This window comes from Pelodiscus sinensis, chromosome 6, assembly GCF_052426305.1.
Source record: "Pelodiscus sinensis isolate ZL-2025 chromosome 6, ASM5242630v1, whole genome shotgun sequence".
NCBI lineage: Eukaryota > Metazoa > Chordata > Testudines > Trionychidae > Pelodiscus > Pelodiscus sinensis.
In genome coordinates this window covers 5,619,193-5,646,007 of record NC_143057.1, presented here as the reverse complement: position 1 = coordinate 5,646,007, position 26,815 = coordinate 5,619,193, and the positions used below count along the sequence as shown (strand labels likewise).

Below are 26,815 nucleotides of genomic sequence, written 5' to 3'. Positions count from 1 at the left end.
GCGAGCACTGCGAGAAGATTTGCCTTGACACACTCAATGTGCACAGGGAGCAATCGCCCGTCACTCCTCCTCAGGCAGGGAGCTCCCCAGCAAGCTCAGCCAAGCGCAGGCACAGTAAACCAGAGCTGAACTCTGGCTGGGTGACCGGGCTGACGCGTCGCAGCCCCTTGCCGGCGAGAGGCAGGGAGCTGGTATTTGGAGCAGAGCGCCGGGCCCCTCCTCCCTCCTCACTTATGATTTTATAGCCAATAGGTGGTGAGGGATATTTGCATATTTCCATTCACATAAGGGCCTGAAGCGGTGACAGGAGGGGGTCCCGCCTCCTCTTCTAGCAGACCTGCTGGCACTTTTTGCACATAAACTTGAGGGAAACTGCACTGAGCCGCACAAACTGCACTCGCCTGACTAGCTCCGGACCTTGGACCAGGGCGACACCTCCAGAGATGGCCAGGGGAGCCCTGCTGGCAGCCCTGGGCCTGTGGATTCACTACCTCGCTGCTGCTGCTGCTGCTGGCACGGCTGCTGCTGCCACCACACAAGCCACGCTTGTCCCAAGTGAGTGAGAGTCCATGGCCCGGGCAACACGGGGAGCGGCAAGACAGGAGCACGTTGGCAAACCGCAACTGGCACTTCTCGCTGGGTGTCGCTTCAGCCTAAGGGGGTGGGACTGCTGGGGGCATGCACAGGTGGAGTGGCTGGGGGGCGAGGGGTTCAAACATGCCCGGTGGTGGAGACCAGCTTGAGGGGCTGGGGGCCCACACAGGTGGCTGGGAGGGCTGTGCATGTCGGAAAGAGAGGATGGGTTGGCGGTACCCAGCGGTACGAGTAGCGAGATGCAGGGGGACATTGGGTGCATGCGCAGGGAGGAAGAGAGGCACCAGGGCATGCACAGAGGAGCTGGCTGGAGGCACACACGGAGGAGGCTGAGGGGCAGGCAGGAGAGGGTTGGGGGCATGCACAAGGGGAGGCTGTGGGACAGGCAGGAGAGCATGGGGCATGCACAGGGGCGGCTGTGGGGCAGGCAGTGGCCATGCACAAGGGAGGCTGTGGGGCAGGAGGGCACTGGGCATGCACAGGGGCAGCTGTGGGGTGGGCAGGAGGGGCTGGGCCATGCACAAGGGAGGCTGTGGGGCAGGAGGGGCTGGGGCATGCACGGGGTGGCTGTGGGGCAGGCAGGAGGGCAGGGGCCATGCACAGGGGCAGCTGTGGGGGTGAACAGGAGGGGCTGGGGCATGCACAGGGGCAGCTGTGGGGGTGAACAGGAGGGGCTGGGGCATGCACAGGGGCAGCTGTGGGGGTGAACAGGAGGGGCTGGGGCATGCACAGGGGCAGCTGTGGGGCAGGCAGTGGCCATGCACAGGGGAGGCTGTGGGGCGGGCAGGAGGGCTGGGCTATGCACAGGAGCGGCCATGGGGCATGCACAGGGGCGGCAGTGGGGCGGGCAGCACGGTGCACGTGGGCATGGCCGGGCGGGGCGAGGGGTGCGCGGCAGGTCCCGGGCCGGGGCGGGCGGGCGCAGGAATGCCTGGAACGCGGGCCGAGGTGACCGGGCGCGGGGCGGGAGCGCAGCCGGGGATGTCCCCGCGGCCTCCCCGCCCGCGCCGGCAGCCGCTGCGCCCGGGGGCCGGGCCGGGCGGGGCCAGCGGCGGAGCCGGCGCTGCCGCCCCGCGTGCGCCTGGGGCTGCTCCCTCGCTGCGGGCACCAGGCGGCGGCCCGGCCTCGCTCCTGAGCTGCCCTGCGGGGAGGATCCGCGCCCCTGCTGCCTGGCCTAGCGTGCAAGAGCAGGTCCGAGCTGCGCGCCGAGCCTGCCCGCGAGCCGGCGGGGCGCTGGCGCTGGCGCCTCCCCTGCAGGAGCCATTGCCCCAGAGCGATAAGGGCACCGCCCCTGCGCTGCTGTCCTGCTGCGGCTCCCAGGAACCGGCCCCGCTTCTGGGCAGTGTCCTGTGAGTTCAGTGGCCTGGCCGGTTGCACAAGAGGTGAAGCCGGAACAGTCTGAACATGTCATGTCAAAACCACGAGCGAGTTGCCACATGGACTAATATCAATAACAACAACAATAATATAATAATTCATGCCTTGGGGTTGCAAGATGAAGCAAATAGAGTTAGTCTGTAACTTTCAAAACAACTTTAAAAAACCGCCAAAGAGCAGTCCAGTGGCACTTTAGAGACTAACAAATGTATCTCTATAGTGCCATGGGCACAAGCCACTTCCTCAGATGAGATGATCTCAAGACACATCTGAAGATCATCGCGTGAGGAAGTGGGTTTTGCCCACAAAAGGTCATGATACTATCTATATATTTCTGTTAGTCTCTAAGGTGCCGCAGGAGTAGTTATACTCACACAGAGGATAAATACATATATAAAATACACACGTATGTGTGTGTGTGCATATATACATATGTGTGTGTGCTTGTATATAGATATATCTCAATCACACAGTATGTTGAATAGAATAATACATTGCCAATAATAGAATGTCACTTATTTTCACTTTTCTAATCCGCAAAACGAATACATTTCCACCAGTCAAAGAACCTTGCAACTGACCTCTCATCAAAGGCAGGAAAGAGTTGAATACACTTTAAAAGTCTAAGCGGTTAGGAAAAAGTTTGGACACACCTGTTGCAACTACCACATGCAGTTACTGTGGTAGCTACCTAAGGCCCAGACCCTCAGTGGTTTGAGGATCCAGGTCTACTTTTTCTCACTGTCCACCACCGCTTTGGAGGAAAGCAATAACAAGTGGGTGAAGGGTTAGAGTGACAAGTAAGGGGACTATGTTTCCCAAAAGGAAAATGGGTCACTGAGCCAGGCTGGCCTGAGCCCTCCTACTCGCCATCCTCCCCTCCCCAACCAAGCTGGCCCGAGCCAACAAGTGAATGCCCACTTGTGCCAAAAAAGCCAGGATGGGAGGGACAAGGCTTAAAAAAGGGACTGCCCCAGCCGAAACGTGACCTATGGTCGCCCTAGGCCACAGTGAAAGGAATATAGTCTGACCTAGAATCTAATCTTATTCTATTGACGGTTTTTCTACCTCCCCATCGTCGGCGGTGGGTGAGCTCGTTGCTTGGGGAGGCAAACCCCCAGCACTACCCCTTCTGCCCAAGGCCCTTCTGCGCACACCAGAGCCCAGTCCCTCCCCCATATACTTTAGCCACTGACCCGTGTCCGTTGCCCCAGGATAGCACCCCAGCCTGGGATAGCATGGCCCCAGACTTCCCTAACCCCAAAGCTCCGAAGTGCAGTGTGGCTGCAGCCTGGCGTGTTGCTGGAGCTCCAAGGGACAGCGCAGGCCCACCTCTCTTGGCTCCAGAACACTGGAGAGGAGATACGGATGGTGCAGCCTCCCCGGGCTGTGCCTGCCTGCTGGACCCCTAACCAAGAAGCCCCCACAGCCAACACGCCAGCCACACCGTTGGGCAGCCAGAGAGGCTTCTGCACTGGGAGAGCAGGCGGTGCGGCCCCCAGCCTCTGGCACAGCAAAAGCAGGCTGGGGTAGGAGCCTGGGGGACTCGGGTGGAGCATGGGTGGGACCAGGTGAGGCAGTTTGGGAGGGCATCACCTTCCCTTGCCTCTGCTCACTGCTGGCACCCATCACAATAATAGGGCAGTGACGTGGAATGAGGATTCTCTTCCCTCCCAGAGAAAACTTGCCAACCTAGTTCTTCATTCCTACAGTGTTAGTTCTCAGACACATAGACAATGTGGGAACGATGTGTGAGAACACCTCAGGGGCAGCCAAGCCAGGAGGCTGCTGTAACACTCCTTTAATGTTTCACGGAAGTCAATAGTAATAGAAATGTAGCCGTGTTAGGGTACGTCTAGACTACCGCGTTTTGTCGACGGAAGTTTTGTCGACAGATACTGTCAACAAAACTTCCGTCGACAAAGAGCGTCCAGACACATGGAGTTCTGTCGACAAAGCAAGCCGCTTTGTCGACAGAACTCCGTAGTCTGGACGCAGTGTTACAGGCAATAACACCTTCTGTCAACAGAACTCTGTCGACAGAAGGTGTTTTGCCTCGTAAAATGAGGTATACCAGCGTCGACAAAACCGCGGAGTTCTGTCGACGTTATGTCGACAGAACTCCGCGGTAGTGTAGACGCTGGTATTGTTTTGTCGACAAAAGTCCACTTTTGTCGACAAAACTAGGTAGTCTAGACACACCCTTAGTCTGGCCTTGCTGAAACAAAAGACATAATTAAAGACTAACAAGGAGGTTTATTAGGTGGTGAGCTTTCGTGGGCCAGACCCACTTCCTCAGATCAAATTGTGGAAGAAAATTGGCATGACCAATGGGATACAATTAAAAAAAAAGTGAACACATATAAAATAGACAAATCAGATTTTAGAACAGTGGAGGAGGTGGGGGGGGAGGTTAATGTCTACGAGGTAATGATATTAGAGGTGATAATAGCTATCTTTGTAATGGGTGAGATAATTAGCATCTTTGTTGAGGCCCATTCGTAAAGTGTCAAATTTAAGCATGAATGACAGTTCAGAGGCTTCTCTTTGAAGTCTTGTGTTAAAGCCTCTTTGAAGCAGGATGCAGGTAGTAAGGTCGTCAATCGGTGTTTTAGGAGCTGGGGAAAGCAGGCTGTGGGCCCTGGGGTAACGTCTGAATCCTTAATAAATAGAACAAAAAGTGTTCAAGGGAAAGTGAATTTACAGGGCTAACTGCTGATCTCAGTTTCACCAGTGTAATTCCACATCAGTCAAAGGTGTTATGACACATTTACATTATTGTAACTGATAACATGTGCCCCCACCAGCTTGTAATATGACAGGTAGAACCTCTCTAGTCCAGCGCTCTCTGGTCCGGCAACATCTATGGTCCAGCATGATTTTAGTTAGCTGGATGCCCACTTATCGTGGGTGTGGCCAAGTTTATAAAGTTTGTTTATAGCCACTAGTTCTGGCTCTCAGTGTTCTGTGCTGTGATTTAGCTCTAATTTACCCATCAATGTCTTCTAACAGCCCAGCAAGCAGTGGCAGTGTTGGTAATGCTGCTAGACAATATTGACCTCTTGTGGTTTGGCAGTGGTTAGGTTCTGAGGGTGCCGGACTATAGAGGTTCAATCTGTAGTAACTAAAATATAGGCTCCTTGGGTTCACTGGACTTGATGTGTAATTTTGGTCAAGTCCTCGAACTGCTCTGTGACTTTTTATGTAGTGTTGCGGCCATGTTGGTCTCCGGACTAACTTCTGTCCATGAAAGAAACAAGCTTTTCGGCCCCATGGAGCTCTTCATCAGACCTGTCATGGAGCATCTAAGTTTGTCTGTCACCAACAGAAGCTGGGCCAACAAAAGATACTGCCACGCCCACCCTGACTCTCTCAATATGACTGACAAACAGTACTTATTTTTTTCAGGTATTTGTCAAGACCCTGAACTCTTTGGTGAGAAAATGTCGCAGTGATATTTATATTTGTCATTGTAAATAAAATACATTTTTTGGCTATCAGTACTCAGTTACCCTTCTGTAAAATGGGTCTGTGAGGCATGTAAGCCCTTTGGGTCAGGAACCCTTACTTTGTGTATATACAGTACCTAGCACAACAGGGTCCTGGTTTCAGATGGCACCACTTGTTCTGCCATAATACCGTGTTATGCCACTGTATAAACTTTCCAGACAGATGGCATACCGGAGAGCTAACTGCACAGTGCAGTCATAGGATCCTGATAGATTTATTGTGTGTGAGAGAATCTCATATTTGGAAAACTCTCCTGTCTGTAGACTCCCTTAGGCATCAATAAAAAAAAGGGCCCTTGTATTTATTATTGTAGAAGACTCCCCATAGCTGTATCAATTCAGCTCCGTCTTAAAGAGAGAGTCTTGACAGTGTTTTAGGGTGCTGGGACCGCTGAGCATTGTGGACGGTTGGAGAGACGCTCCCAGTGTATCGTTTTACAAGCATATCAGATGCACTTGAGAGACGCAGTCATTCCACAGGCTCCGAGCCAGCATGTGTGCCGACATTTGTGCCCACAGGGAGTCCGGCTGAGCCCCAGGGAGTGCTGTTGTAAGTGCTGCAGTTAGCTCAGCTCTGGTTTATTGCAGGATCAAGGCCACAGTTTTTACTTCCTGGGATAAATAAACTAAGGTGAAGCTCTTACACTGTAGTTAAACAGTAGCTGCTTTATGGGTTGTTACGTGGCGTTGTGGCAGACAGTGTGATATTTTTATTATTTGAACCACTCTTCTCCATCCAATGATGATTTTTTGTCTTTAGGCCGTGCAAAGGCATTTCAGGTGTCTGATTTACATAGTTAGGGAATGTGGGCTGAGTTCTAAGAAGTTTGGAGAGGGGAGAGTATTCAAGGTGACTGATCAGAGATGTTTTATTGTGCTTTGGTTTATCTCACCAGAACTTTCACTGTTGTTTGTATAAATATTTGAGCATGTGTGTGTTGATTTCAATGGAACTGGGCCAGGCCAGGATCCCATGATGTTTTACGTATCTAGCAATGTGAATTTCCACATCTGTGTACATAACGTGGCAAAGGATGAAATTCCTGTTGATCCAAGATTCCTTCCTTAAATTGCAGTGCAAATCCATTGATTCATAGTGGATAATTATTTAGATCTTACAATGCTTTATATCCCACACCTAGATGGGGGTCGTTCAACGTGCTCAAAATTCAATTCTCAGTTCACCTGACAGTAGCGATACAGTCAATGAGGCTGTGTCTAGACTGCAGGCTTCTTTTGGAAGAGGCTTTTCTGGAGGAGATCTTCAGAAAAAATTTCTTCCGAAAGAGAGCGTCCACACTGAATGGACACTATCTCGCATTTAAGCTGTGATTACTATGGACAGAGTGGCCACCAGGGCACCTGTGTTTTTTCCTCTTGTTTTGAAATAACTCTCTTTTCCCTGTCCACACACGCCTTTTTCCGAAAGAGCTCTTTCAGAAAAAGGCTTCTTCCTTGTAGACACAGGTTTACCAATGTCATAAAAACTCCTCTGTTCTTTCGATTTTTTTCCCGAAAGTATGCGACTGCAGTGTGGACATAAGTGAAGTTTTTTTTCGGAAAAACAGCTGTTTAAAAAAACACCCCAACAACTAGGTAGTGTAGACATAGCCTGAATGAATTGCTGCTATTGAAGTCAATGGTAATTTTGCCCTTGACTTCAGAGGGAACAAGATTTCTAGGCAGTCTGCACTTGGGCTGGTATTTGTAACCTTTCTCCTTCCTTCAATTTCAAAAATAAAGTAAGTAAAACATTGTAGACTATGTTATTTTGATTGGCTCCCAGACAAGTATTAAGATTAAAAGGTGTGCAATAAAAAGCCCAGAGTGAATTTCAGGGCAAGAAAATTGAGTTTCTTTATAGTGCATCTTGCTGGCCCTACCCCAATAATAAAGGCCAGATAATTATATTTTGTAACAGTCTGGGCTTTAAAGATATGTGTCCGAAAGATACAGCTTCCATACCGTGCTGAATCAGGACCATAACATATATTAATTTTTAAAAAGGAATCATTTTGCTTTTAAAGAGCACTTAAGTCACTAGTCCCTATAAAAAAATGTTGTCGAAAAAGCAAAGTTGCACCCTCTTACCTTAAATTGGTGGATACTTCATTTGATTGAAACCTGATTTCTATCCATTTTAGTTCACACCCATCCTGTGCCAAATTCAGCTAAATTAATATAAACTTAGTCCTGTTGCAGTATGGGGTGAGGACTGGGTGGCCTCTTGAGGTGTTTGCAGCCTGTATTTCTGTGATTCTGAGTGTGTGGTGCGTTGAATGGATACACACGTGCGCGCGTGCACACATGAGTTTGGAAGGTAAGACAGGGAAAGGAATAGTAATGGTAGGGAATTCTAGTTTCATGATATGTTGCAGCCAAATCATCTTATGCTGCGATCTAATCAGATTTTGCATGCCAAACAAAGGGAAGTCCAGAAGATCTCTAATGAGCACCTCAGTAGTGCAGGAAGTAAATACTGGTGATCAGTGATCCCTGCAAGCTGTGCACTTGTGCAGCTGCTCAGGAGGGATACACATGCCACCCAGTTAATTAGCAGATTGCCCAGAGCTAGATCGGTTTCTATGGGTGGTACATATTCGCATGTCTTGGTTCATATAAAATTATTCCGCAGGTAGATGGAAAAAATCTGCCCAGGGATGAAAAAGATTAGAAGGAACTTTGCTGGTGACTCTCACAAACATAGTGTCCTCTGACAAAGTAAAGATCTAGTGTCTGAGGGCGTACTTCGCTGCTGAAGATGCTGTCCGTCAGCTGAGTTGCTAACTATTTGTGGCTACTGAACAGTCAACAGCACTTACTATAAGTACAGGTTGCTAATACTGGCAGTGGAGCTGTATCGCTATTCATTTTGACTTCCTGGCTCTCCCTCTGCAATTTCAGCTGGACTCATCTTCATCTCCTCTCACCCAAGGCAGGTTGCTTTGCCTGGTTACATAGTTGATGTGGGCGCAGAGGCGGCTGCATTTCAGAGGTGGATGAAATGGTCCCTATTTAGAAAGTTGAGGAGGCTGAATGCTTGTAATGCACGTCGAGCTCCTCCAGTGAAAGGTGCTACAGAAATGCAAGCTGAGCTCATTAATCATCATATACACTTCTGTATAACAGCATCCCTGGAAGTTAAGTATATTCCAGCCTAGAGGGAGAATTCCATGCAGGTGTTGTGTTGGCCACAGGATATCAGAGACCAGGTGGATGAGGTAATATATAAAGTATTTCTTAGAGGGTATAGTCTCAGCTACAAACAAATAGTAGCTTACATACGGGAAATGCCACACTTCTAAGTAGATGCGCGTTTGGTCTATATTTGGGATAACTATCAAATAGTCTTAATGCGGCAGGGAATTGCCACGTGGAAGCTAAATACAAAGGAAACAGTACAGTATAAAGGGAATACAGGTGGAGTATGCTTGTTTGCCTTCCTGGGTGTAACAGGAAATTTACATATGTAAAAATGTTATGAGGTTCTTGCACGTTTCATGGTTGAAAAAGTGGCTTTTATTTCTTGTTACAACTGCATTGATTCATCACAGAGGGGAAAGTTAAACAGTTTGATGTTTAACTAAGAACTATTCAGGCTTTAGGGCTTTCTTTGCCTGGGCTGAAGGAAACAAAGAAAGAAAAATGATCCTAGTTACTCTCAGGAACTTTTTTCCCCCCAGAAAGAGAGTAATGGATTGAAGAGATGATTAACATTTGTGGGGAGAGAGTGAAATTCTGAAGGGGCTGTACATGCAAAAAAACAAAAAAAACCAACTCGCACAAAAACAAAACAAAACAAAAGCAAACAACCCAAGGGTGCAATGATAAGGAATAAGTAAAAAAAAGCTAAGTCTACATAAGCAACTTTTACTGATACTGCAATGTCAGCTGTGGTCTGACTTTTATTTAATGCTGTATACAAATGTCAAATGCCCTAGTGTAGACAGTTCTACTGCACTGAAAGTGATTTGGCCTATACTGCTAATATGGCTGCATCATTGTTTATTTGTGATGCTGGGTGCTGTCACCCACAGTCACAATAGTGACTGGACTTCAGGGAACATACACATCCTAGCCACGGATATAGCTTTAAGCACATGAGGAATTCCGTGAACTTCAGTACAACTACTTGTGTTTAAAGTTAGGAACTTGCTTAATTACCTAGCTGAATCAGACCATTTATATAAAACATGGAATTACATATATAATTCATGACATTTACAGGCTGGTACTACAGAAAAATATAGATACCAGGCAAGAAATATTTTCCTATTCTTAACATCTTTCTTCCAGAAAATTAATTTTCTGTCTTAGAAACAAAACCAAGCCAAAACGGCCATACTTTGTGGGTGCCTTGCAACAGTTCCATCCTCCCTGTACTTTTGTGTTCCCTGCAGCGGCTCTGAGCTTTTAATGATTACGTTCCCAGAACTCTGTGAAATCCTGCTGGGAATGGTGCCAGTAAACACACAGGTGAATAGAACTGAGAGCAGCATTAGCCTCTGTGGGTTAGATGAGGAGAAATCAATATTTGCTAACAGGGAATTTGCCAATGAAGGCCCCTACTCAGTAAAGCATTTTTTGCATGGGTCTACGTATATCTCTGCTCAGCAAAGCGTGCATTTAATCACACGCTGAAGTGCTTTGCTGAGTTCAGCTTTCATACATAAAGGCCTGAAAAAGGGCCACACTATTAGTTTGCTGTTTTTAGGAGACTATTCTAAACGTCAGAGGTAATTACTGTCCTAAAAGTAGGTTTTTTACTCTGCCCTGAGTGTGAATTCCAAATCGCCCTCACTCGCCTCCTTTCTCGTCTCATAAAGTGACATCCAATTTCTATGTTTATTCTGAAAGCAGAGGAATTTCTCCATGAAAGAGCTGATCTTTGCAAGCACCGCAGCCTACATGCTGTGTCATATATGTCCTTTTCCTTCCCTCGGATGGATATAGCCCTAGATAGAGAGCAGCTTTTCTTAGAAAGTTGGTTATCAGATTGTCTGATGCAATATTGCCTTTGAAACACAGGCTTCTCTTTTGTTAGCTCGCTTTAATTCCCAAGGCTGGCTTTTGACCTTCTCACTATTTCTTTTGTCTGAACAAACCCAGACACCCACGTTGCATAACAGCCTAAGTGAATTTGCTGCTACTAATGACTTACTGAATAATCACAGTTTGCTATTGCTTAAGAAATGATTTCCATGATAACTATTATGGGGGAGACACATCAGCAATCATGCTTATTAGGAACTCAGTGACTTCTCATTGTCCCGCTCCCCCCAATTTTGAAACCGTTGGATGTTTCTCCACAATGCAGGGCTAATTGCTTTTCAGATCCACTTGTTTTAGCTCTTCTCTATTACAAGATTAAAATAGTCTCAAAGGGGTAGCCGTGTTAGTAATTTTAATTTTAATCCTAACGAGTAGTCCTGTGGCACCTTAGAGACTAACAAGAATATATAGTAACATGAGCTTTCGTGGGCACAACCCACATCATCAGATGATAAAGTGGGTTTTGCCCACAAAAGCTCATGATACTATATATTTTTGTTAGCCTGTAAGGAGCCACAGGACTACTCGTTAGGATTAAAATAAATGGCTAAAACAACTCCTATAATTGGCCATTATTCGGCCAAGGGAATGAGCCTTAGTAAGATGAAATTGATATTACCTGATCCTCTGCCCTCTTTAGATCTGTGACCATTAAAATATTTGTTTTTTTTTAAATTAAGCAATTGCCTAAAGCAGAACAGAATAGTTTTTATGCCTATTCCCAATTTGCTGTCTCTACTACAGGAAGCACCATAGAAACAAAGAGAGACTTTGAGGGGATTGAGAGCAAATTCTCCTTAAGGACAGCTCACGAACCGGACGAGGACATCTGCTACTTGGTCCCTGGTCAGGACGACACCTTGGCACGATGCAACTTCAACCATACCAGCAAAACCTTTGTGGTGATCCATGGATGGACGGTAAGAGGGCACTTCTCTTACAGCTCAGCTGAACTCAGAACTCCTTCCTGATGCCAGGGTGTTTCTCGCTCAGAACAATTACAGCGTCAGACTCTGCAAGGAGCTACTTGCATCAGCCGAGTGTATTTCAGTGCCATCCAGTGAAATGCATTTCTGCAGCGTCCTGTGCAGACGCCAAATTTGGGGCCGCATCCGTATCTGCAAAAAAAATGAGTCACGGGTATCTCCATTCAAAGATCCGCAGATGCGGGTATCAATCTGACATCTGTGGGTTGGCAGGGCTCCACATTCCTGAAACTTTAGCCGGCAACAGAAGTGTGTTTACAGGGAAAAGGTTTTACTTTTCTCACTGTACGGCTCCTTTAGCATTGGCAGGTGGGGTTGGTGACTCTCTCTTGCTATGTGATGTGCAGCATGAAGCCAAATGAGACTCCAATCTTAACAGAGGCTTCAAGGCTCAACTGCAATACAAACACTAATGCAAAATCTCTTTTCAGGTAACAGGGATGTATGAGAGCTGGGTCCCAAAGCTGGTGGATGCTCTGTACAAGAGAGAACCTGATTCTAACGTCATAGTTGTAGACTGGCTAAGTCGTGCCCAGCAACATTATCCGGTCTCTGCTGCCTACACTAAACTGGTGGGAAAAGATGTAGCAAGGTTTATCGACTGGATGGAGGTGAGCACTTGCACAGAGGGCTAGGGCCCATGGAGTGCGTAAATGCTAGGAGCTGGAAGAGTTTAATGGTTCAGTTTAGCTTGCTCTATCTCCATTCCAGATTTCTTTCAAGAGGAATTTCAGGCCATTCAGAAAATGTGTGTGATTTTTCTAGCAACAGATACACGTTCCCTGTAGTGTGCGCACACACACACATCTGAACTGCTTTGGAAAGAGCACTGCAGGGAGAGTGTGTTCACTCGTCATTGTTTCAATACTCAAAAGATGCCAGTGAACCCAAGGGAATTCAGAGAGGAGCTGAAAGGGGGGGGGGGTGGGGCTGGAGTCATCAGGAAAAGTTAAGAGTTTAGGTACAGCTAAGGCAGGGCACACAGTAAGAGGGACTGATGTTGGATCAACCCCACTACACAATTAATTCCACAGAGACCCCACAACCTAACCCTGAGCCCCTGCTAAACCCTAACTTCTGCCCAGACCCCAGACACCCACCCCAGCCTCCTGCCCTAAGCCTGCTCCTGCACCCCAAACATCTCCTCACCAGCCCCACCCCATGGCCCACACCCCAAGCCAGAGCCCTCGGCCCTGCCAAACCTGAGCCCCTTTCCACACTCCAAACCCTATCCCTGCCATAGATCGTCCATGTGCAGAATAAAATTTGTTATGTGCATTAATATGGAAGTGATGTGTTGCACATCATCTCCATATGGGTGCACGTAACAAAATTCATTCTGCACACAGGCATAAAAAATTTAGAGGGAACACCAACGGCCAATACAACATGCATTGGGAGAAGGTTTTCAGTGGGAGTCTATCTGCCCAGTGTGCCTCTGAACTGTAGAACTGCAGGGAGGGGCTGCAAAGATCATCCAGGCAAGCCCCAAAATCTGCCCTTAATCTTGTACATTGCACCTAATCCTGTCTCCACTGAAACAAACATCGAACTGTGTCGTCTTCAGCCAGGAACAGTGTAGGGTTACAGTACAGGGCAATCTTTCAAATAATTTTTCTGTCTTAATTGTTTTGGTTTTGCCCCCTTGGAATTGAAACTGAAGGAAAAACCTCTCTTCCGTAGGAGCAATTCAGTTACCCGCTTGACAACCTGCATTTGCTGGGATATAGTCTTGGGGCCCATGCTGCTGGGATTGCGGGGAGTCTGACCAAAAATAAGATTAACAGGATCACTGGTAAGGAAAACTGCTGTTCATCAGTCTGTGCGCTCACAAAGCGGGAACACAGGACCCGTTTCTCTCCTACGTCGTATATTGGTTTGGTTTTAACAATGGTGACTCTGCCTACTACACTTTATGCCTGTTATTGTTGGGTTGCTAGAGCTATTGTTGTTAATGGTTTGTGCGACGATGGCACCAGAGACCTGAGCTCCACCGTTAGGGATGTAAAATTTTGATTATTTGGCTAATCGAATAGTCGATGCAATTTGCATCAACTATTTGATTAGTCGATAAGGGCGCTTCTGCCTTTGCTACACTTCGAAGTGTTGTGGGGAGCATGGGGCCAGCAGGGGGCTCGAGCAGTCCCCAGCTGACCCCAGACTCCATGTTGCGCTGCCGCTTTGAAACACCTGGGGAGTCCTGCTTCAGGCTCCATGCAGCGTTTCAAAGCAGCAGCATTGCCTGGAGCCCAGAGTCAGTGGGAGAGTCCACAGCTGACCCTGGGCTCCATGTGGCACTGCTACTTGGAAACACTGCATGCAGCCTGGGCCAGCTGGGGACTCCCAGCTGGTGCTGGGATGCACGTGACATTTCAAAGCGGCAGCACCACGTGGAGCCCAGGGTCTGGCCCTGTGCTCCCGCAGCACTGCCGTTTTGAGGCACCCCTTCTGCTTCTCTCCCGCTACCTCTTTCTGATAGCGGCTGCAAGCGGGGGAAAGCAACTAGTCAACTAGCCTGTCGACTGTCCGATAAGCATTTGCTTGGTTGAGTAGTCATTCACATCCCTACCCACCGTGCTTGGCACTGGGCGTACAAAGAAACCCTTGTGGGTCTGCACTGCAGAGCTAGCTCAGTCTCCTCCTGTGATATTGCCGCCAACCTCTCTCCTGTCCACCCACAAAACCCTCTCAGCTGAGTTCTGTGTTGCTTTACACACAAGTTAGTTGGTCCCACTGGGGCTCTTGGTTAGATCACAAGTGCTGCTTTGACGTGGGTTGGTGACCCGTCCACTTTGTCGCGAGGGCTACAAGCTAAATTGCTGGAGTGCCGATAGTCCTCCGGAGCCTTCCCACAATGCCATTCTCTCCTTACCCACTTCTGCCCTGAAAGACAGAACAAGACTTCTCATGGTTCACTAGGAAAGAATTGGAGAGAGCTCAATTTACTGCAACACAAGGAATCCTGGGAGATGCCCCCCAGAATTCCTAGTGTTCCCCCGTGGGAGTACAGCATATGGGGTAACCCGATGTCTCAGTTTTATAGGGACATCCCGATATCTGGGTCTTTTTCTTATACAGGCTCTTTTTACTCCCCACCTGATCCCAGTTTTCACCCTTGCTATCTGGTCACCTGAGAACACAGTAACTTGGTTAGAGATCTGCAGCGTTGATGCTCATGCCCAGGTGCTAGTCCCCTGAGTTAAATGTAGAACTGTCCTATCAGGATTAACCATCTGTTCTGGATACGTTTGCCATTATGTGATGGGATTTTGCCCAGTAAGGGAACGGGCTGTGTGCTCTTTAAGTGCCACAACTGAAGTTTTGATTGACTGCTAGAGCAAGTCATTCTTTTGATTTTTGAAATTGAGGCCATTTTGAAATGTCTTTAATAACAGCGTTATGGACAATGATTTTTTTTCATTATTCGGTCTCCCCTGACCCATTTTTGTGCCAGCAGTTGATCTGGTTGAAGTGATTCAGGGTTTTTTTTTTTTTTTTTTTTTTTTGGCATTTTGCTTTAAAAAACCCCTCAAAATCTTGAGAAAATGGGAAAACGCTTTGAGAAAAGTCTTTCCCCCGCAGCGATAAATACTGCAAACACGCACAAGTTGCAGTGCCTTTTTTCTTTACACATCTTTTATATGCACCATATTCTGTGTAGTAATGAAGTGCTAATGGCTGTATTTAGTGCTTTCGCATACATGCATGTGGGCTGTCATTAATGTCTTGAAGGAGGCGGCCATGCAAACAGAACCACATTGAGACTGAGGCTCCCCAGAGTTTGGAGACTGTTATACAGATTGCATCAGTTTAATCCACTGCTTTTGGGATTTTTACTCCCATCAAGGTTTAGATCCAGCTGGACCTAACTTTGAATATGCCGAAGCTACCACGCGCCTGTCCCCGGACGATGCTGATTTTGTGGATGTCCTACACACCTACACCAGGGGGTCTCCAGATCGCAGCATTGGGATACAAAAGCCTGTTGGGCATATTGACATCTACCCAAATGGAGGAGGTTTCCAGCCAGGCTGTAACCTAGGCGAAGCCCTGCGCCTGATTGCAGAAAAAGGCCTCGGAGGTAAGGCTTCTTTGCAAAAAGAAAGCTAAGTCCAAGGGATCTAGGGCGGGGGTGGGAAACGAGGCTTTCACCAGCTCTGGAAGGGCTGGGCTACGCTGCCTCTGGAAATGTGTGTTTCAGCTCATATGTAAGCCATCTTTGACTAACCAGGCCTGGTGTGGGTGCTGGGATCAGTGTTCCCTCTCATTTAAGTTTATGTGCAGAATACATTTTGTTATGTGTACCAAGGCATGTGTGGATGTGCACCATCCGTAGAAACACATGCTGCTTGCTGTGAGTGCTCTGTGAATCAGATGGGCAGCATTTGACTCTCTCCTGGGTGGCTGCCCAAGTGTTCAGCTTACCGGGAACACTGTGATGGGCAACTCACCTGCCTGGCCTCTACTTTATTTGTATTGAGCTAGCTTAAATCAAAGCTAGCATGTCTACGTCTACCTGAGCTGCTAATTCTTACTTCAGATCCCATGGAGATGAATCCTTGGCCACTATAGAGCAGTTATCTGATTCTCTTCCTTTCACAGATGTGGATCAGCTGGTGAAATGCTCTCACGAACGTTCTATCCACCTCTTCATCGACTCCCTCTTGTACAAAGACAAGACAAACGTGGCCTACCGGTGCAACGCAAAGGAAACCTTTGAGAAGGGGTTGTGTCTCAGCTGTCGGAAGAACCGCTGCAACAATCTAGGCTATACGGTCAACAAAGTGAGAGCCAAGAGAAACACCAAAATGTATCTGAAGACTCGCTCTCAAATGCCCTACAAAGGTAGGTAGCAGCCACGTCATTGCAGGAAAGAGGTTTTGTTTACACTGGGTCATGTGGGAGGAGAATGATGATCTTGCTTCTTTGCATGCTGGTGTTAGTAGTGGGTGAAGATCTTTGAGGTTTTCCCTTTAGAAGATCTTTGAGGTTTTCCCTTTAGAAGAGGAAGGTGGGGAAGTTGACGTAACAAACTGCTAAGAGATCCAAAGGGAAAAAGGCCTGGCCAACCTAGTCAGTTACTCGGCTTGGAACAGTCTGCCTTTCTGGATTTTCCCATCTCTTTCTTTTCCAAACCAAATCTGACTGAGGATGGAAAGAATTGGGCTTGTTTAGTTTGGAAAGGAGAAGACTGAGAGGGGACATGATAGCAGTTTTCAAGTACCTAAAAGGGTGTTACAAGGAGGAGGGAAAAAAATTGTTCTCCTTGGCCTTTGATGATTGGACAAGAAGCAATGGGCTTAAACTGCAGCAAGGGAGGTTTAGAAAAAATTCCTACCTGTCCAGGTGGTTAAACACTGAAATAAATTGCTTAGGAAGGTTGTGGAATCTCCAACACTGGAGATATTTAAGAGTAGGTTGGACAGACATCCATCAGGGATGGTCTATATCAGTGTTTCTCGACCTTTTTTTTTTTATAAAGTACCCCCTTTTTAAAAAAAAATCACCTAGTACCTACAGTTTTCAGACACACACAATTTTTTTCTTCCATTGCAACACATTTGTTTAAACAACTTAATCGTAGCCGGGCGGGTGATGAAATTTTTGGGTGTAAAAAGTACAACAATAATAAAGCGCTGTAAAACTCAAAACAAAAATTCAGTTTTCTTCACATTTCAGTTGTGCTGATGTACCCCCAGACTTCTCTCGAGTATCCTTATGAGTACTCGTACCACTGGTTGAGAAACATTGGTCTAGATGGTGCTTGGTCCTGCTGTGAGGGCAGGGGACTGGACTCCATGACCTCTTCAGGTCCCTCCTAGTTTTAGTGTTTTATGATTCTATGAATTCTTACTCTTGCTGGAAAAACTAAATGCTAACCAAAAAGTGACTCATTCTGAGCTGAGCAATCACCAGAGTCAATACAGCAATGCCTGTGCCAGGGTTGGTCACGGCAAGACCTACACTTTTTTTTTTTCTGATTGCCACAATGGCGGGTCTGAAAAGGAAATTGTTGGAAAGAATCGCAAAGCTTTCAGCTAGGGGAGGAACAGTAGCTAGGCAAGCCTAGCAGCACTGACAGTCACATACAGGCAGTCCCTGACTTACGAACGGGTTACGTTCCGAACACCTGGTCATAACTCGATTTGGTCGTAAATCGGAAATACCCTTAAACGCGCTGCCTGCGCTGTTTGAAAAACTTGACGTACATGGTTCTCAACTCGAAAATATTAGTTCGAACTAGCGGGGTAGTGTAGACATACCCTGGGTGTGTGTGGCGCTTGAGCAAGGCGGGCAGATCTGTGCCCAGGGTTTTGCAGAGCTGTTGAGTTTGCTAGTTCCCACCCCCTTCTCTCTCTGCTGCCTAGTTTCATTGATGAATTTTCCTTTACTGTTCTTTCCTCCACCCAGTCTTCCATTACCAGGTCAAGATTCACTTTTTTGGAAAGGCGAACGTGACCAAGACAAATCAGCCATTCCTGGTCTCTTTGTATGGCACTGCCTCTGAGAGCAAGAACATTGCTTTGGTACTGTAAGTATCAGTGGAAATCCATTCAGACACATGTGCATCCCACTTTCTGGTCTCTCGCTAGGCCCAAACCACAGAGGGTATGAACCTGCTCTAGCCCCCGATACAGAACCTGGCTCTCTTGCCCAAGCAGTAGAGACTTATGCGTCGAGCGCTCCTGGTGCTAAGATAACAGCTGTCAGCCACGCAGTGCTGGGGCATGTAGTTTCCATAAGGGCCACTTTGACCGACAGAGACGTGAACAAGAAAAGTCACGTCTGGCTGGCGACGCATCACAATCCAAAATTCTCCAAGCCAAATTCACGACCTTATTGTGTCATCAGGCATTAAGCAAAGCTCCCTGCTGAAGGCCGCAGGGAGTTCTGCTTACACTAGGACAGCTTGGATTTGCTGTTACGCCAGAGTGGCGGGACTGTTTTCCCACTTTAGAGCCTTCATTTCATGTGCTCGTGGAGTGATAGGCAAAGACTTACATGAAACTTCACATGGAGTTTTGTCGCCCATTGCGGATCCATCAAAAGCCGCACAGACGGGGAGATGTGTAAGAGCTGTCCAGTGCCAGATTGACACAGAGATGGGAGCAAAGATAGGTTAAAAGGGCCCAAAGTGAAGTCAGTGGGTAGCTGGTCACTGACTATAAGAATATAAGAATGGCCATATTGGGTCAGAATAAAAGTCCATCTAGCTCAGCATCCCGTCTGCTGACAGTGGCCAATGCCAGGTGCCCCAGAGGGAATCATCAAGTGATCCCTCTTCTGTCATCCATTTCCAGCCTCTGACAAACAGAGGCTAAGGATGCCATTCCTACCCACCCTGGCTAATAAATATTGATGGACCTAACCTCCATTAATTTATCTAGCTCTTTTTTGATCCCTGTTAAACTCCTGGTCTTCACAACATCCTCTGGCAAGGAGTTCCACAGGTTGACTGTGCACTGTGTGAAGAAAAACTTCCTTTTGTTTGTTTTAAACCTGCTACCTATTAATTTCATTTGGTGACCCCTAGTTTTTATGTTATAGGAACAAGTACATAAATAACTTCTCCTTAATCACTTTCTCTATACCTGTCATGATACTGTAGACTATGGTGGACTTTGGATCAGGCCTTGAGTGAAATAGAGCACACTTGGCCATCTTGGAAAATACACAAAGCCCACTCACAGATTGTAACTTTTTTTCTCCATAGACCTGAAATTTCCACAAACAAAACCTCCTCTTTCCTGGTTTACACCGAGGTCAATATTGGAGACCTCCTCATGCTGACGCTGCAGTGGGAGAAAGAATCCATTTTCAGCTGGTCGGACTGGTGGACCTCCTACACTTTCGACATCCAGCGTGTCCGAGTGAAGGCAGGAGAAACTCAGAAAAAGTAATTGAGCTTAAATTGCTTGCAGTGCAAATCGAAGGTCAGATTTCATGGCCAGTGGGGCAGGACTCTCCAGATACCTGGGGGGGGGGGGGTGGAAAGTGATTAGGAGCATTTGTCTGAAAAACAAGCTGAGGGTCAGGTTCTCGGGGGACGCACTAGTTGTTTGGGGTGCAAAGAGCCGTAAATCTGGCTCAAACAGCACATTGCCATAGCAACAGGAGCATCTCAGTGATCTGGTCCCATTATTTCCATTCAGCCATGCACTTAGGACTGTGGCTAACATTAAGGATTGGAGTAGCCCCATGGCCTTCAGTGGGACTACTCATTGCTTGAAGTTAGGCATGCGCTTAAGTGCCTTGCTGAATCAGTGACTTGGATGGTATTTGCAGCCCCTCTCGCCTGACCAGTTGGCAAATGACATTTTTCATCACAAAGAATGCACCTGGGAAGGGACAGACTCCCAAACACCCTTCTACATTTGTATTCCCCCAGGAAGTGGGGGTGTGGCCACTTTGGAAGCTTTTTATTCGCTTGGGAATCCTCCATTCTGGAGGGCAGCAAAGACAGCATGTGACTTTGTTGTGAATGAATACCACAGATCCAAAGCAGCGTTCCAGGGTAGCTCAGAAGCCGAAATACCTCCACAGAAACGGATAAATAGATTTCAAATTGTGAACAATGGAGTAAATTCATAAAGCTTGAAGTGTGTTGGCAGGAAACCTGAACGGAACAAGAGACTACGTATGTCCAGTTGTGTGTAGTGTAATACATCCCGCTTTTGTACAGTAGTAAGTTTTTCAAAATGCATACTAATGACAGCTGGAGAAACATGGACAAAAATATCAACCAGTAGCTTTGGCCAATAAAAGCAGCTGCTGGGTTTGGCTGAAATTGGCAACATACTTCATTCATAGAAGTTCAGGAGAGCAAGGTTTTTAACCAAGAATGTTTAGAGAAAGCAAAAGTCACATGAACGTTCATGTGTATCAACTCCCAGGAGAGAGTTTACACTGGAAGAGTAGTTCTTACAGGACCTGCCAAAGACTTAGGCGATATGTAGGTCAAATATACTTCCTTTCCCAAATTCCTCTCTGCCTGTATAGAAGTTCCTGATTCAACTCTCAAGAGCCTGAGGCTACATCTACACAGCAGCGCTATTTTGGGATACAGGAACCATTCTGAGATACCTATTCTGTGTCTTTTGAGCGCGTCTGTTATTTTGAAATATAACGGGCTCGCTATTCCGATGTCCCTGTAAACCTCATTCCATGAGGAGTAAGGGATGTTTTGGAATGGCGATTTATTTCAAAGTAAGTGCTGTGTAAACAGTGCCAAATTTTGATATAAGCTATTTTGAAATAAGATATGTACTTTTCATAGCTTAAATTGTGTATCATATTTTGACCTACGGTACAGAGTAGACACACCCTGATAGAGCAAAGTGTTTAAGCAATGACTCTTTGGGAGCTGGGGTCATTCAGCAATTTGCAGAATAGGGCTAATAAAGGGCTTAGTTTTCAATCTAATTGGAGTAGCCATGTGTCCATTACAGTGCATTGAAACAAGTCAGCGTCTTTTTTAAATCTCTTACCAATGAAGTGTCACTGCACCCAAGTTCACTAGAAACTGGTTGTGCTGCTGGAAATTTTACAGATTTTTTTCTAATAATATTACTGTAATGTTAAACAAATACAGGTTGTATTTTTCACGTAGGATATCTTAGTGCTGGTTAAATGGATTTTTTGATTGGTTGGAATTTACAAAAATTTTAGGTCAGAAATTTTAGATTTTTAAATGTTTTGGGACTAAGTAAAATGAAAGGAAATTTTGAAATGTAAAGTCATTGCAAATTGGGAGAGGAGAGTAATTTTGAAACTAAAACTCAGCAAAATTGACACAAATTGGTGAAATGTTTGTGTTGCCACAGCAACATTGTTTACTGAAAAAATTTCAGCTGGAATTTTCCTCCCAGCTCTAGCCGTTCCTGATCTGATTTCTCATGCATTTAAGAAACAAATAATACCATCCTTGAAAAAGACACGTTTCAGTGCCCTGACTGCATTTAAAGAGCTAAAACGGTCGTCCCTGTTCAGCCATGTGAAAATCCTTCTGTTTCATCTGTAGAATGGTGTTCTGCTCTCGCGATGGCATCTCTCACCTCAGAAAAGGAAAGGAGGCGGCAGTGTTTGTGAAATGCATGGAGAAGCCCAAGAAAAGAGGCCCAGGGTAAGTGCTCTACTGCAACATATGGGCCCACCCAGACAAATCCGTGGTGGCATTCAGGATGTTCTCAGTCTTGACTGAGGTGGTGGGGAAAAATCTTGTGAGAAAACTTCATCTCAGCATGTGGCACTAAACCTCTCTCATAGAGCTGGAAGAGACCTTGAGAGGTCATCTAGTCCCCTGCCCTCACAGAAGGACCAAGCCCCATCCCTGACAGATTTGCCCCAGATCACTAAGTTGCCCTCTCAAGGATTGAGCTCACAATCCTGGGTTTAGCAGGCCAATGCTCAAACCATTGAGCTATCCCTCCCCAATCATGAGAGTGCAGGATTGACTTCCCCAACGCGCTGCGAGAAATGACCCACATTACTATGGGGGTCTCTGAACGTTGCTAGAGATTATGAAAACTCAATGACAGAATAGTTGGGCCTGTTTCTCTGTACAGCCATTGACCCCTGGGCAGCGGGAAGGCATGGGTGTGTGGGGGGGGGGATGTAAAACCCTACCAGCTTACATCCATGCTTTGCACAGGAGAGCACAGGCCTCAGAGTCCAACTTTCCCCGGGACACTCAGACCCCGCTCAGCCTCAGGCCCTGCCTTCACTCCACCCCTTGCCCTGAGTTCCTACCCTGCCCTTTCCCACCCTGGCCCCGCTTCTTCCCCCTCTTCCTGCTCAGTTCCTCCCCCTTCCCCAAGCACACCCTGTCCTTGTTCCTTCCCCATGCCTCCTGCATGCCACAGACCAGGCATTGGGAGGAAGGGGGAAGAGCTGATTGGTGGATTGCCAGCAGATGGCAGGAACTGGATGGGGGGGAGTTGGCTGTCAGTGGTGGTTAAGCACCTGCTATTTTTTCTGGAGCACCCATAGTGTTGGTGCTTATGCATCAGGGGGTCAGGTAGGGTATAAGGTGATGCCTTTTAACTCCGCAGGAAGCAAGCAAGTGCCCCCTCCCCAGTAGCTGTCTGGGGTGGGGAAGCGGAAGGGGTGGGGCCAGGGCCAGAAACTCTTTCAGCTGTGCTGCCTGGGATGCTGCCTGCGGAAGGCAGCCTGCTGCTGCTAAGGCCAGGGGGTAGGGAGAGCCAGAGCAGTGAGGGGTACAGGTAATGTGGGGTGGGGAGGGCATGGGGTCCACAGGGTGAGGAGGAGTCATGTGGGGCGGTCATGTGTCCTCCTTTTTAGCTGGAAGTGGGCACCAGTCATTAGTGGTCCAGGGCTAAGCCCCGTTGAAATCAATGCAAACTGCTGGCACTTGTCACGCCTGTAAAATTCAGGCCTATCTTGGGACTCCAGAATTTGAGGGCATTTTTTAAAACATTGGCTAGTGCAACGCCCACTGAAGTGGATGGAAAACCCTTTCTAGGGGCCACAGTGGAAAGATCAGGGCTTTGAGCTGTTCTTTGTTTTGCTCTGATGCACCTAAGTTATTTTAAGCACGGAAGAGAGGGGGGTATGTGTAATAATTAGCAGCCAGCAGTGATCACAGAGCTGAGCAGCTAGTGTTACACCCAACAATTATTAAGACTTTTAAAAATCCCACAAAGAAGACCAATATAGGTTTTAAACGTCTTCTATTTCTCTTTTAGAGACCTCGAGGAAAAATCATCCCAGGAATATTCTGAAGAATGAAGTGGATGAAATATTTCTACTTTGGACGGAAAAATAATCCCCATTGTGTTGGGTGTTCAGAACTGAATGTATTGAAATATTTAGCAGCTGTAACAGTGCCGGGCCTTTAGCCTGCTATTCTTAGGTATTCTAGGAGACTCCGCGTCTCAGGACACACAAAGTGGTTACGTAACTATAAAGAACGTATTTACCAAATAGCTTAAATGCTTCTACAGAGAGTGTAACAGCTTGATTACCTGGAAGAATTAAGAGTTATTTTGCCTAAAAATATCACCTTGTAACAAGGTTTCTTGAGATAGTGTACTGTATAGCAAATTCCTAGTATTTATTGAAAAGTTTCACATCTGGGCCTGTATTTTGGCTTTTTTAAAACTTGATTTGTGACGCTTTAAAAGATTTTTTCCAAAACCGGACAGATGTCTGTTTTTGTGGTTGGGTCACATCCATTTGTAAGGAGTTGAAAGACTTTTGCTGACCTTAGTGTTGGGTGGTCTAATACATATTTAGCACATGTGTAATTGTCATTCAAGAAAGCACACACCTGCCCTTGCTAAGGCTGGTACTCAAAAGATGCTCAAAGATGCCCAGGACTGAATATGAATATGGAAAGAGAAAATGCTAGATAATAATGCATTGGAGTTTACCTCAAGTACAACAGGCTGCGTAACAACTTAGCCTAAGGTATGAGCTATTAATCTGTACTCTGTTAAATAGCTGATAGATGTCTCCAGTCAGGGGCAATGTTCCCTCTAATTTTTTTCCATCCGTATGCAGAATAAATTTTGTTATGTGCACCGAGCCATGTGTGGATATGCACCACCCGTAGAAACAAATGCTATCGGCTGTGAGTGCTCTGCTAATCAACTGGGGGGTGGCATTTGAATCTCTCCTAGGTGGCCACCCAAGCGCTCAGCTTACTGGCAACACTGGTCATTGCAGAATGAAAATGCTAGCATTGCCTCAGATGATATTTTAACATGAATGGGTAGCCTCTTTTTCAAATAAAGCCATCTAAACCCTGAAGTTGCTCTGAGTCAGGGCCTGCAAAAGCAGCCACCCACTGGAAACTGCAAGCAGCTTATTTTTGTCACCTGTTCACAACCGTACCCACCAATGTGAAACAAGGTGACAACCATGCTCTGACACAGAGTTTGTCATTCGAGCCTCCTGTGTGCCTGTGTTTTCCAGAGGTGAAAATGGACAGGCTGTGATCACCCTTCCCTTTGCTGATGTTCTTGTCTCCAAAGACAAGATTCTGTTGCTTCCTCGCCTGTGACATAGGGGTAAAGCAGTGAGCTGCAAGAGGGTTGGAAAGGACACAAATTGCAGTAAGGTACAGTATCTAGGCCAGGGGTTGTGAAGCTTCCTTGTCCCGCAATCCCCTTCTGGCAACAAAAATTACTAGACTTCCCCAGGAGGGCGACCGAAGTCTGAGCCTTCCCAGCAGGGGAAAGAGGGCGAACTCCAAACTCAAGCTCCACCGTCCGAGCAGGGGGGCTAAAATCCAAGGGTTTCAGCCCCCCGGCAGGGGCCTGTAACCGGATCCCTGCCGTCCAGGGCTGAAGTTCAAGCTAGAGTTAAGCTTTGCCTTGGGCGCCAGCAAAACTAACGCCAGCCCCGGCAACTCCATTAAATCGGCATCGCCACCCACTTTGGGCTCCTGACCCACAGTTTGAGAGCCGCTGCGCTAGGCCATGCAAGGAACCGGAGAGTATTATTCACAAAACGCAGTGCTTTGAGATCACTTGAACTAGAAGGGCCATAAGCACACACAAGCACAGTAAAACAGAAGGTTTTTTAAAAATATAAATAATGTGTATGTATTTTAGTGCCATGAAAAGATCAGTAGCTGCCTTTTATTAAGCCATAAATTAAAAACTGGGGAGGAACTACTGAGCTACGATATGATTATACCTTCATTTTTCATAATCCTTGTGCTTATTACCAAATATACGGTGAAGGTGGCATTTGTGCTAAGCCATGCAGAACAAAACGTGACGCCTGCCAGTAGGTCCTGTTTCAATCATCATGCCATTAGCAGATCAGGTGAACATAGAGCTAACCCTGTGCAATATGTTGCAATGCCAACAACTCACAAGGTGCTAAAATGTGATGTCTCAACACAACCCAGTGTGGCTGAACGAGGATCCGAGTGTTGCAGGGTCCTGGAGCATGTGGCTCGTCCTCTGAAAGGAATAAAAACATATTTCTGGTTGGCATTGCTTTTCCTAAAAGACGAGCTCTTTGGAAAGAAGCCACAAGAGCACATGCATATTTTAGTACAGGATTTAATAACACATACTGCACTTGCAATGCCCAGTGGTGAAGGTTTCATGAGGCCGCATGATTGAGCTTGAAATGTTATTTATGAGCTGTAAATATATATTTTTATATCTGTGTGTAAAGCTAATTTGTATATATTGCAGAAATTACCAAGATTCTTTCCACTTATCCAGTTGTGCGCTATCAGTCCTAGAGATCTGGCTTTCAAGGAGTTACTTCACCATGCCTATAAAATAATAGTGTAATATGCATTTTCTAAGGAATTTTGTACTGAATGGAAGCCCGAGGTTTCAATAAAGTTGTTAAATTAATTCCATACTTAGACTAGTTTTGTTTTGCAGAAATAAGCATGGAAACATTAGGGGTATTTTTAAAATGGACAGATCTTGCTGGACTCTGGGAATTGACAGAGGGGAACCTTTTCAGAAGCAACTGGTGATTTTCAGCATGTCCAGTTTTGGTTGCTTTGTCTGGCTTGCCTGCCCGAGATGCTTTAAAGTGGTATGATTTTAAAGAAGTAGGGGGGGGAATCAGACCTGTCTAACATAGTTCAAGGTGGGCACCCCTAAATCAAGGCACCCCAAATTACTAGCTGCCCTTTAAAATCTTGATCCTCAGGGGGAAAACAAGTAGTTTGTCAAGTTTGGAAGGTCCAAAATTTGACTCTGTCCATTTCTGAAATCTGTTCAAAGTCTTGTTTTATTTGTACATTACATTACTAGAGCTACCAGACGCATGACTAGAAACATGCTCATGGCTGAGTGAGCTTAGTACAGGCACCCTTCCCTTTGGCTATGTGGAAGACAAAAATAGCTTTACTCCACTTCACATTTGCATAGCTACCTCCTGGCCTGGAGGTTGTTCTGAAACGTGATGGGAGGGGAGTGGGGAAAGGGTCTAGTTTGGATATTAGAAAAAACTGTTTCCCCAGGAGGGTGGTGAAGCTCTGGGATGGGTTCCCTAGGAAGGGGGTGGAACCTCCATCCCTAGAAGTTTTTAAGTCCCTGCTTGACAAAGCCCTGGCTGGGATGATTTAGTTGGGGGTGGTCCTGCTTTGGGCAGAGGGCTGGACTCAATCATAGAATCATAGAACACTAGAACTGGAAGGGACCTCGAGAGGTCATCGAATCCAGTCCCCTGCCCTCAGGGCAGAACCAGGCACTGTCTAGAATGATCATCCCTGATAGGTGTCTATCTTACCTGCTCTTAAATATTTCCTGGGATGGAGATTCCACAATCCCCCTGGGCAATTTATTCCAGTGTTTC

General features: G+C 46.7%; 1 protein-coding gene across 1 annotated transcript; it reads left to right on the top strand.

Annotated features, from left to right (window-relative positions):
- Positions 1-292: 292 nt before the first annotated feature.
- LPL (lipoprotein lipase) lies at positions 293-25,860 on the top strand. Its single transcript, XM_075931343.2, has 10 exons — positions 293-555; positions 11,277-11,452; positions 11,950-12,129; positions 13,202-13,313; positions 15,366-15,599; positions 16,121-16,363; positions 17,930-18,050; positions 19,233-19,415; positions 21,540-21,641; positions 23,224-25,860. The coding sequence occupies exons 1-10, from the start codon at positions 444-446 to the stop codon at positions 23,264-23,266; spliced, it is 1,506 nt and encodes a 501-aa protein (XP_075787458.1). The 5' UTR covers positions 293-443; the 3' UTR covers positions 23,267-25,860.
- Positions 25,861-26,815: the final 955 nt, after the last annotated feature.

Coding starts and splice junctions, on each gene's coding strand:
- LPL (XM_075931343.2), top strand. CDS start 444: ATGGCCAGGGGAGCCCTGCTGGCAGCCCTGGGCCTGTGGATTCACTAC. Junction 15,600..16,120: donor TGCAGAAAAAGGCCTCGGAG/GTAAGGCTTCTT, acceptor TTCCTTTCACAG/ATGTGGATCAGCTGGTGAAA. Junction 16,364..17,929: donor CTCTCAAATGCCCTACAAAG/GTAGGTAGCAGC, acceptor TCCTCCACCCAG/TCTTCCATTACCAGGTCAAG.